The sequence below is a fragment of the Bison bison genome, unplaced genomic scaffold (assembly GCF_000754665.1).
Source record: "Bison bison bison isolate TAMUID 2011002044 unplaced genomic scaffold, Bison_UMD1.0 scf7180017864529, whole genome shotgun sequence".
NCBI lineage: Eukaryota > Metazoa > Chordata > Mammalia > Artiodactyla > Bovidae > Bison > Bison bison.
In genome coordinates, this window is record NW_011495079.1 from 4,131,535 (window position 1) to 4,143,179 (window position 11,645).

Below are 11,645 nucleotides of genomic sequence, written 5' to 3' on the forward strand. Positions count from 1 at the left end.
GAGTTGGACTGTGAAGAAAGCTGAGCGCCGAAGAATTGATGCTTTTGAACTGTGGTGTTGGAGAAGACTCTTGAGAGTCCCTTGGACTGCAAGGAGATCCAACCAGTCCATTCTGAAGGAGATCAGCCCTGGGATTTCTTTGGAAGGACTGGTGCTAAAGCTGAAACTGCAGTACTTTGGCCACCTCATGGGAAGAGTTGACTCATTGGAAAAGACTCTGATGCTGGGAGGGATTGGGGGCAGGAGGAGAAGGGGACGACAGAGGATGAGATGGCTGGATGGCATCACTGACTCGATGGATGTGAGTCTGAGTGAACTCCGGGAGTTGGTGATGGACAGGGAGGCCTGGCGTGCTGCGATTCATGGGGTTGCAAAGAGTCGGACACGACTGAGCGACTGAACTGAACTGAACATTTTCTGAATTTCTAAACATTCTTATAATCAAAAAACAATAGAGAATTCCCTGGCCATCCAGTGGTTAGACTCAGAGCTTCTAATGCTGGCAGCCCAAGTTCAATCCCTGGTCTGGGAACTAAGATGCCACAAGCCACGCAGTATGCCCAAAGCAATACAAAAAAATCAAGAATGCTAGTTTTAAAAATTGGAAACTTGTGACACCTTTAAAAATGACAGATAAAAACAAAGCTGCTCTGAGATTGAGGTTGTCATGAGGCCAGTCACTCCGACCAGCATCTGAACCTAACTGCCTGGCCCTGAAATCTTCCACACGGACCTCCTAGTGAGCTCCCTCAGCTCCAGGTGTGTCCACGGGCCGTGCTCTGAACAGAACATCATATCTCCTGGCCCCTTGGCAACCTGGGGGAGCCTTGTTGATTCTCTGCACATGGGCTCCATAGTCATTTCCAGTCAGTTCAGCTCAGTTCAGTCGCTCAGTCATGTCCAACTCTTTGCGACCCAGTGGACTGTAGCATGCCAGGCCTCCTTGTCCATCACCAACTCCCGGAGTCTACTCAGACTTGTGTCCATTGAGTTGTCGATGCCATCCAACCACCTCATCCTCAATGTCCCCTTCTCCCGCCTTCAATCTTTCCCAGCATTAGGGTCTATTCAAATGAGTCAGTTCTTCCAATCAGGTAGGCGGTGGAAGTATGGAGTTTCAGCTTCAGCATCAGTCTTTCCAATAAATATTTAGGACTGATTTCCTTTAGGATGGACTGTTTGGATCTCCTTGCAGTCCAAGGGACTCTCAAGAGCCTTCTCCAACACCACAAGTCAAAAGCATCAATTTTTCAGTGCTCAGCTTTCTTTATAGTACAACTCTCATATCCATACATGACTACTGGAAAAACCGTAGCTTTGACTAGACAGACCTTGGTTGGCAAAGTAATGTCTCTGCTGTCTAGGTTGGTCATAACTTTTCTTCCAAGGAGCAAGCGTCTTTTAATTTCATGGCTGCAATCACCATCTGCAGTGATTATGGAGCCCCCAGAAATAAAGTCTGTCACTGTTTCCATTGTTTCCCCACCTATTTGCCATGGAGTGATGGGCCCAGGTGCCATGATCTTAGTTTTCTGAATGTTGAGCTTTAAGCCAACTTTTTCATTCTCCTCTTTCACTTTCATTAAGAGGCCCTTGAGTTCTTCTTTGCTTTCTGTCATAAAAGTGGGGTCATCTGCATATCTGAGGTTATTGATATTTCTCCCGGCAATCTTGATTCCAGCTTGGGCTTCATCCAGCCCACTGTTTCTCATGATGTACTCTGCATATAAGTTAAGTAAGCAAGGTGACAATATACAGCCTTGATGTACTCCTTTTCTTATTTGGAATCAGTCGTTGTTCCATGTCCAGTTCTAACTGTTGCTTCCTGAGCTGCATACAGATCTCTCTGGAGGCAGGTCAGGTGGTCTAGTATTCCTGTCTCTTTCAGAATTTTCCACAGTTTATTGTGATCCACACAATCAAAGGTTTTGGCGTACTTGATAAAGCACAAGTAGATGTTTTTCTGGAACTCTCTTGCTGTTTTGATAATCCATCGGATGTTGGCAATTTGATCTCTGGTTCCTCTACCTTTTGTAAAACCAGCTTGAACATCTGGAAGTTCTCAGTTCACATACTGTTTAAGCCTGGCTTGGAGAATTTTGAACATTTCTAGCGTGTGAGATGAGTGCAATTGTGTGGTAGTTTGAGCATTGTTTGGTATTGCCTTTCTTTGGGATTGGAATGAACATTGACCTTTTCTAGTCCCATGGCAACTGCTGAGGTTTCCAAATTTGCTGACATATTGAGTGCAGCACTTTTACAGCATCATCTTTTAGGATTTGAAATAGCTCAACTGGAATTCTATCACCTCTACTAGCTTTGTTCATAGTGATGGTTCCTAAGGCCCATTTGACATTCCAGGATGTCTGGCTCTAGGTGAGTGATCACACTATCATGGTTATCTGAGTCATGAAGATCTTTTTTGCATAGTTCTTCTGTGTATTCTTGCCACCTCTTCTTACTATCTTCTGCTTCTGTTAGGTCCATACCATTTCTGTCCATTATTGTGCCAGTCTTTGCATGAAATGTTCCCTTGGTATCTCTAATTTTCTTGAAGAGATCTCTAGTCTTTACCATTCTATTGTTTTTCTGTATTTCTTTGCATTGATTACTGAGGAAGACTTTCTTATATCTCTCCTTGCTGTTCTTTGGAACTGTGCATTCAAATGGGAATATCTTTCTTTTTATCCTTTGCCTTTAACTTCTCTTCTTTCACAGCTGTTTGTAAGGCCACCTCAATCAGCCATTTTGCTTTTTTGCATTTCTTTTTTGGGGATGGTCTTGATCCCTGCCTTTCGTACAGAGTCACGAACCTCTGTCCATAGTTCATCAGGCACTCTGTCTATCTGATCTAATCCCTTGACTCTCACTTCCACTGTGTAATCATAAGGGATTTGATTTAGGTCATACCTGAATGGTCTAGTGGTTTTCCCCACTTTCTTCAATTTAAGTCTGAATTTGGCACTAAGGAGTTCATGATTTGAGCCACACTCAGCTTCTGGTCTTGTTTTTGCTGACTGTGTAGAGCTTCTCTATCTTTGGCTGCAAAGAATATAATCAATCTGATTTCAGTATTGACCATCTGGTAATGTCCATGTGTAGAGTCTTCTCTTGTGTTGTTGGAAGAGGGTGTTTGCTATGACCAGTGTGTTCTCTTGGCAAAACTCTATTAGCCTTTGCCCTGCTTCATTCCGTACTCCAAGGCCAAATTTGCTTGTTACTCCAGGTGTTTCTTGACTTCCTACTTTTGCATTCCAGTCCCCTATAATGAAAAGGACATCTTTTTTGGGTGTTAGTTCTAGAAGGTCTTGTAGGTCTTCGTAGAACCGTTCAAGTTTTCAGCTTCTTCAGCATTAGTGGTCAAGGCATAGACTTGGATTACTGTGATATTGAATTGTTTGCCTTGGAAGTGAACAGAGATCATTCTGTCATTTTTGGTATTGCATCCAAGTATTGCATTTCGGACTCTTTTGTTGATTATGATGGCTACTCCATTTTTTTCTAAGGAATTCTTGCCCACAGTATTAGATATAATGGTCATCTGAGTTAAATTCACCCATTCCAGTCCATTTTAGTTTGCTGATTCCTAAAATGTCGATGTTCACCCTTGTCTTCTCCTGTTTGACCAGTTCTGATTTGCCTTGATTCATGGACCTAACATTCCAGGTTCCTATGCAGTATTGCTCTTTACAGCATTGCCAGTCACATCTACAACTGGGTGTTTTTGCTTTGGCTCCATCCCTTCATTCTTTCTGGAGTTATTTCTCCACTGACCTCCAGTAGTATATAGGGCACCTACCAACCTGGGGAGTTTATCTTTCAGTGTCCTGTCTTTTTGCCTTTTCATACTGTTCATGGGGTTCTCAAGGCAAGAATACTGAAGTCGTTTGCCATTCCCTTCTCCAGTGGACCACATTTTGTCAGAACTCTCCACCATCACCCGTCCATCTTGGGTGGTCCTTCAAGGCATGACTCATAGTTTCATTGAGTTAGACAAGGCTGTGGTCCATGTCGTCAGATTGGTTAGTTTTCTGTGGTTGTGGTTTTCAGTCTGTCTGCCCACTGATGGAGAAGGGTAAGAGGCTTATGGAAGCTTCCTGATGGGATAGACTGACTGAGGGGGAAAACTGAGTCTTGTTTTTATGGGCGGGGCCATTCTTAGTAAATCTTTAATCCAATTTTCTGTTTTGGGTGGGGCTGTGTTCCCTCTCTGTTATTTATCTGGGGCCAAACTATGGTGGCCGCAAAGAGTGGGACAGGACTGAGCGACTTCAGCTTCAGTTTCAGTTTCAAACTGTGGTGGAGGTAGAAGATAATAAAGATAAAGGTGACTTTCTTCTAAAGGTCCCATGCAGGCACTGCTACACTCAGTGCTCCCAACCCTGCAGCAGGCCACTGCTGACCCATGCCTACACCAGAGACTTCTGGACACTCCCACCCACTCACCACCCAGAAACAGGACACCCCTTAGCCCCTGACCAGCACTCAGCATGCGCACCTCTCCTAGCAATGTGTTATGGAGGATAAGTACCAGAGCTTGCCAAGTACCAGAGGAGGCCCCACGGGATACCATGTTTCCCAAAGCAAGAACAAAAAGGTATTCACATTGTTTCTAGGTGCAAAAGACAGTCCGAAAGATGCAAAAATAATGTGCCCTCCCAGGGCTCCAACAACTCACAAAGGTCTCAAGTGACATAATTCAGGGACCGCCCCCGCCACCCCCCCCCCAACATCCAGATGTTTGTTCTTAACAGTGAAAAAAGAAATGTGGCCGGCTTGTGTGAACTCGAGCAATGTCCTGATGACTCTTGCTCCAGAGGCATCTGGGAAGTCTATAGTTTCCTGTGAGCATATTCTGAAAATTATAGCCTTAGAAATAAGGGTAATATAACAGTATTCTAAATTAATGTATTGGTTTTCCATAAAGAATATCAATTATTCAAAAAGCACAGTGGTAATTATCCAGTGTAATTCATATACAGAGCTTCCTGACTTTGTTAGTCTAAGTATGTTATAGTAATGGTGAAAATAAATTTAAACTTGTCTACCTTCTTGATAGTTAAATAGGACCACTCATATTTTTCTTTTTTTAAAACAGGGACTGCTTGGCATTTTGCACGGAACCAGTTTTTGCCAGTTTAGCCAATGTTCTGGGTAACTGGGAAAATCTACCTTCCCCTGTGTCTCCAGACATTAAGGATTATAAACTTTATGATGTAGAAACCAAATATGGTTTGCTTCAGGTATGTATTTTTATTCATCGCATGGATGGAATATTTTCCTTCAAAAGTATTTTTATAGCCATTTCAAATTTAGCCATATAAACTGCTTTATGTAAACCTTTGCATCTTTTTAGTAATTTAAAAATCATTTTTATGTTCTAGAATTTCTCTACAGTTTATTGTTAGGTTTAAATTGTATTTTTAATGTATGAAACATAACATTAGTAACCTTTGGAGAAGAGCACTTGTTGATTGGTGGGTGTGTGGTTCCTTTTTTATTTTTTTGAGTTTTAAACCTTCAGAATGCATCTCATAAGTCCATTTCACTTTTGCTGATTTCCTTCCCCTACTTACCAAAATATCTTCAGCTTTATACACTAAATTTATACAGTAGATTCTTTGTTTTGGGGGACAGAGATAATTTTGTTCATTATTTTTAACAGCTTTATTAAGGTATAATTAATTAGCATACAGTAAACTTCACATATTTAAAAATACACAGTTATTAAGTTCCCAGGTAGAACCATCACTGCAGTCAAAATAATGTACGTATCCATGACCCTCCAGAGTGTCCTCATACCTATTGTAACCCTTCCCTCTTCCTCCTTGCTACCTTTCTGTCTCTCATCTCAGGAAACCACTGACCTGCTTTCTGTCACTATGAATCAGTTTGTATTTTCTAGAATTTTCTAAATGAAATCATACAATATGTCCTGTGTTTTTAGCTGGGCTTCTTTCAATCAATCAAATTATTTTGATATTCATTCATATAGTTGTGCGTATCAGTACTTCTTTTTATTGCTGAGTAGTAGTCTGTAGAATAGCTATACCATAGTTTGCTTGTCCATTCACTCATTGACAGTCATTTGGGTTGTTTACAGTTTTGGGCAAATGTGAATAAAGCTGCTATGAACATTCATGTACATGTTCTTGATGGACATTTAATTTCACTTCTCTTGGTTAATTACCAGGGAGTGGGGTGACTAAATCAAACAGTATGTATATAGTTCATCTTCTAAGAAAATTAAAAACTGTTTCAAAAATGGTAATACCATTTTGCATTCCCATTGCAGTATATAAAAGTTACGTATTTTTTCACATCTTTCCAAAACTTGATATGGTTGGTCCTTTCAAATCCAGTCTTCGCTTTTTGTTAACAAATACCATGGTGATCTCAGGCACAAATATAAAATTATCAAATATTAATCCAAAGTAAGAATGAGTGAACATCAGTTTGAAAACTGAGCACAATACTAAGAAAAACTTAATTTCAATGTGGAGTGTAAGTATAAAAAATATTAAGAATTAGAATCAAATTTACAAAGGTATTTCTTGATATTTACTGTTAGCTCAGAAACCAGATTCTCTCACTTTTCAAACTCAGGAACTGAATAAATTTGGGACACAAAGTCTTTTCTTTTACTTTTGTGTATGTAGAAAGGAACTTAAATAAGCAGTTGCTCTCTGTTTTGGGAGTTTTTCTTGCTAATGCTTAGAATGCTCTGGCAACTTTCTCTACACTTTTGCATTTATGAAATTTAATAACCTGACATGTAAAAATTTTTATTGGGAGAAGCAGCAAATTTGATTAGTATGAGACATTTATTAATGTACTTGAATGTGATTAGTATGAGACATTTATTAATGTACTTGAATGTAAAAATATCTTTTATTCCCATTTACAGGTTTCTGAAGGATTGTCATTTTTGCACAGCAGTGTGAAAATGGTTCATGGAAATATTACACCTGAAAATATAATTTTGAATAAAAGTGGAGCCTGGAAAATAATGGGCTTTGATTTTTGTGTATCATCAACCAATCCTTCTGAACAAGAGGTAATAAAGGTTTTATTCTTCTAATTTTTTTAAAGCTCTGAAAATTTTTGAATTGCATCTGAAATAAATTAGAGAATTTATATGTCTAATGATGAGATGATTGGATGGTATCACCAACTCAGTGGACGTGAGTTTGAGAGTAGATAGATAGTAGAGGACAGAGAAGCCTGTGCTTAGTTGCTTAGTCGTGTCTAACTCTTTGTGACCCCATGGACTACAGTGTGCCAGGCTCCTCCATCCATGGGATTTTTCAGAAAAGAATACTGGAGTGGGTTGCCATTTCCTCCTCCAGGGGATCTCCCTGACCCAGGGATCTAACTTGCATCTCTTACGTCTCCTACACTGGCAGGCAGATTCTTTACCACTGGTGTCACCTGGGGAGTCTGATAAATGTGTATACATAGGCTTTGTGGTACAATGGTGTGTTTAAATTTATAGCTTTATAGAAAATTTCTAATGTTCATTGTACCTACAAATATTTAGTACACTAATTCCACACTAATGTTACTTGAGAAGAAAGTGCTAGAGTGAAGCAAATTTGAGCACTTTTGGGTTAGGTAGGTTTTTTCCCCCTCAGAATGTCAGGTACAGGAACAAACATTGTGAATTTAGCAATGTTTCCCCAACTTATTGAACCACAGAATCTTGTTTAGGGAGCATGATAGCAACAATATCAGTGACAGTCATGGCTAATGTTTACTGAAGCTCTTTCTAAACACTACCTGTGTATTTACTTATTATCCTTGCAACAACTCAGTGAGGTATAGGAATAATACAGATGAGCAAGTTAAACTCATAGAATGAACTAACCTGCTTTAAGTTTAGGCAGGTGGTAAGCAGTAGAGCTAAGATTTGAACCCAGTTTTTCTGGCTAAAAAGCACCTGTTACTTAGTGATTATGAAACCTACCTATTTATCCTTAGGAAAACACTGCAATATTTCAAGTTTTTACTGTGTAGTTGTTAAAGAAACCATGATTTGACCTAAGATATATTTGTAACATAAGTAAACATTTTTAGGGGAAGCAGAAAGAATTAGTATTGGTTGAGATATACTATGGGTCAGGCATTGTGCTGGGCCTGTTTTCCATACATTTGTTTAATTTTACAACAGCTTTTTGAACCTATTAATTAAATCACATAGCTCATTAGTGAAAGAACATGGTTTCAAACAACTATAATCTACTTGAGCTCATAAGTTTGAAGCCTATATCAGAAAACATAGGCCATACCTTCTCACATTCAAAATGCATCATATAGTATACTGACAATTTGTTTTCTGGAAGAGAGTGCCAATAATCTCAAAGTTATAAGAGTTCTTATTCTATCTCTTAGCTTGTTTCATGCATGTTGTAGTTTTGGGATTTGGGGAAATTTAAAATTGAAAGTGGTGGTGACATTTTTACTTGCATGACTGAGTATGAATTTAAAACTCAATTGTTAGTACTTGACAGTGGTCTGCTTTAATTTGATATATTTAATCCATGTGTTCATTTTTCTATCCTTTTATAGCCCAAGTTTCCATGTAAAGAATGGGACCCAAATTTACCATCATTGTGTCTTCCAAATCCTGAATATTTGGCTCCTGAATATATACTTTCTGTGACCTGTGAAACAGCCAGTGATATGTACTCTTTAGGAACTGTCATGTATGCTGTATTTAATAAAGGGAAACCTGTATTTGAAGTTAACAAGCAAGATATTTACAAGAGTTTCAGCAGACAATTGGATCAGGTATTTGCCTTTAAATATTTGCTTGCATTAAAAATATATTAAGTGTTTCTTAGTATTTTTTTCTAAAATATGTTCAGAAAATTCTCCAAACTGGGAGGAGTGTCTCATATTTTGTTTTCATAAAGTCAACTTAACAAAAGTAATTCTTAGGATTAATATTTGTTACTACAACTTTAATCATGGCATTTATTCACTAGAGTGAAAAATGAAATATGGCCTAAAATACTGGGCATTTTGCTTTAGGAATAGAGGCAATTTCAGGTATTAAAAGACATGTTTTAGTTATCTTGCAACAGCAGTTTGTTCAATCTAAAAATACATTTAGTAAATTTCAAAAAGATTTAAATGGACTGTTCACAATATAAATGTATATTTTTTGAATATTTTATATTCATATTTAACATTATTACTCTTGAACAGTTGAGTCGTTTAGGATCTAGTTCACTTACAAATATACCTGAGGAAGTCCGTGAACATGTAAAACTACTGTTAAATGTAACTCCAACTGTAAGACCAGATGCAGATCAAATGACAAAGGTGAGTATGTATTAATTCCTGCCTTAGATGGAGGGACAAAAAATGAGTTCAAGTTGATTAAATGCTTCTGAAGATTTAATATATAGTCCCCAGATAACGTCTATGTTCGTGAGTGTATTAAATATTCAGTGTCCTTTAATCTTAAGGAATTAAACAATTTATGATATAAGTGCCCTGATATAAAGTTAAGATTTCAAATAAAGAGACATAATAGTTATAATTGGGCATGCAGAAGTTCTAGACATGCTGAGAGTTTATAACCCTCTTAATTAACTCATATAAGCATGGATTTTAATAAATGGTACTGTTTATGGCCTCAAGATATTTTAGTTAATGTTTCAATATTTTACTAGTTATGTAAAGTAAATGTTATTGTGTAGCCAGTTCACAGATTTTGATTCTGAAAAATTGACTTCAAAAAGAGAAGTAGTTTATTATTTCTTATTCTGATTTTTACAATTAGAATTTTTATTAAGTTGTCTTAAGCATTTTGCTAAATGTTTCTGAGTATTTTTTCCACCATACTGTGTCAGTTTCACATATGAGAAGTATTTCAATATTTATCAAAATAATTTTACTTTTCTGTTTTTAGATTCCCTTCTTTGATGATGTTGGTGCAGTAACACTGCAATATTTTGATACCTTATTCCAAAGAGATAACCTTCAGAAATCACAGTTTTTCAAAGGACTGCCAAAGGTTCTGCCAAAACTGCCTAAGGTTTGTTGTTGTTTTTTTAAACAAATGGTCCCTTCTCCATGTTCCATTATATGCTGTCTTCCACTTGGTTGCAGAGAGGGGAGTTGCATGTATGTATTTTTGGCTGTGCTAGGTCTTTGTTGCTACATGGGCTTTTCTCTAGTTGTAGCAAGCAGGGGCTACTCTCTAATTGTGATGCACAGGTTTCCCATTCCGGTGGCTTCTCTTGTTGCAGAGCACAGGCTCAATAGATGTGGTGCACGGCCTTAGTTGCTCTGTGGCATGTGGGATCTTTCTGTATCAGGGATCGAACTCGTATCTCCTACCTTGGTAGGTGGGTTCTTTTCCACTGGAGCCACCAGGGAAGCCTAAGGTTTGTTGTTGATCAGTCTGTTATTGTAGTCAGGAGTTAAGCATTTAAAATTTACTTTGACTTCACTATAATAACACTTGCCCCCAAAATATAACTTTTCCCAAGGATACATAAATGTCTAAAAGGCTACCGACTGAAGTCATAAAAGTTTAGTGGATCTTTTTTACATGGTGGAAAAATAATTAAATAGGATAAAAAAATTAGAAGGGTTCAGTTCAGTTGAGTCGCTCAGTAGTGTCCGATTCTTTGCGACTCCATGAACCGCAGCACACCAGGCCTTCCTGTCCATCACCAACTACTGGAGTCTACCCAGACTAATGTCTGTTGAGTTGATGATGCCATCTAACCATCTCATCCTCTGTCGTCCCCTTCTCCTGCTTTCAGTCTTTCCCAACATCAGGGTCTTTTAAATGGGTCAGCTCTTCACATCAGATAGCCAAAATATTAGAGTTTCAGCTTCAACATCAGTCCTTCCAATGAACACCCAGGACTGATCTCCTTTAGTTGGTTGGATCTCCTTGCAGTCCAAGGGACTCTCAAGAGTCTTCTCCAACACCACAGTTCAAAAGCATCAATTCTTCTGAGCTCAGCTTTCTTTATAGTTCAGTTCTCATATCCATACATGACTACTGGAAAAACCGTAGCTTTGACTAGACAGACCTTTGTTGACAAAGTAATGTCTCTGCTTTTCCATATGCTGTCTAGGTTGGTCATAACTTTCCTTTCAAGGAGTAAGCGTCTTTTAATTTCATGGCTGCAAGCACCATCTAGTGATTTTGCAGCCCAAAAAAATAAAGTCAGCCACTGTTTCCACTGTTTCCCATCTATTTGCCATGAAGTGATGGGACTGGATGCCATGATCTTCGTTTTCTGAATGTTGAGCTTTAAGCCAACTTTTTCACTCTCCTCTTTCACTTTCATCAAGAGGCTCTTTAGTTCTTCTTCACTTTCTGCCATAAGGGTGGTGTCATCTGCATATCTGAGGTTATTGATATTTCTCCCAGCAATCTTGATTCCAGCTTGTGTTTCTTCCAGCCCAGCGTTTCTCACGATGTACTCTGCATAGAAGTTAAATAAGCAGGGTGACAGTGTACAGCCTTGACGTATTCCTTTTTCTATTTGGAACCAGTCTGTTCCATGTCCAGTTCTAACTGTTGCTTCCTGACCTGCATACAGGTTTCTCACGAGGTAGGTCAGGTGGTCTGGTATTCCCATCTCTTTCAGAATTTTCCACAGTTTATTGTCTGG

At 38.6% G+C, this 11,645-nt stretch overlaps 1 protein-coding gene across 3 annotated transcripts in view; it reads left to right on the forward strand.

The window, feature by feature from the left end:
* Positions 1–11,645, forward strand: part of SCYL2 (SCY1-like 2 (S. cerevisiae)) — a 58,022-nt gene that overhangs the window by 23,238 nt on the left and 23,139 nt on the right. For all 3 annotated transcript variants that reach the window (XM_010831593.1, XM_010831594.1, XM_010831596.1), the window contains exons 4-8: positions 5,099–5,243; positions 6,908–7,057; positions 8,569–8,790; positions 9,211–9,327; positions 9,920–10,045. In XM_010831593.1, the coding sequence (XP_010829895.1) occupies positions 5,099–5,243; positions 6,908–7,057; positions 8,569–8,790; positions 9,211–9,327; positions 9,920–10,045 (760 nt within the window). The remainder of the gene's footprint in view (positions 1–5,098; positions 5,244–6,907; positions 7,058–8,568; positions 8,791–9,210; positions 9,328–9,919; positions 10,046–11,645) is intronic.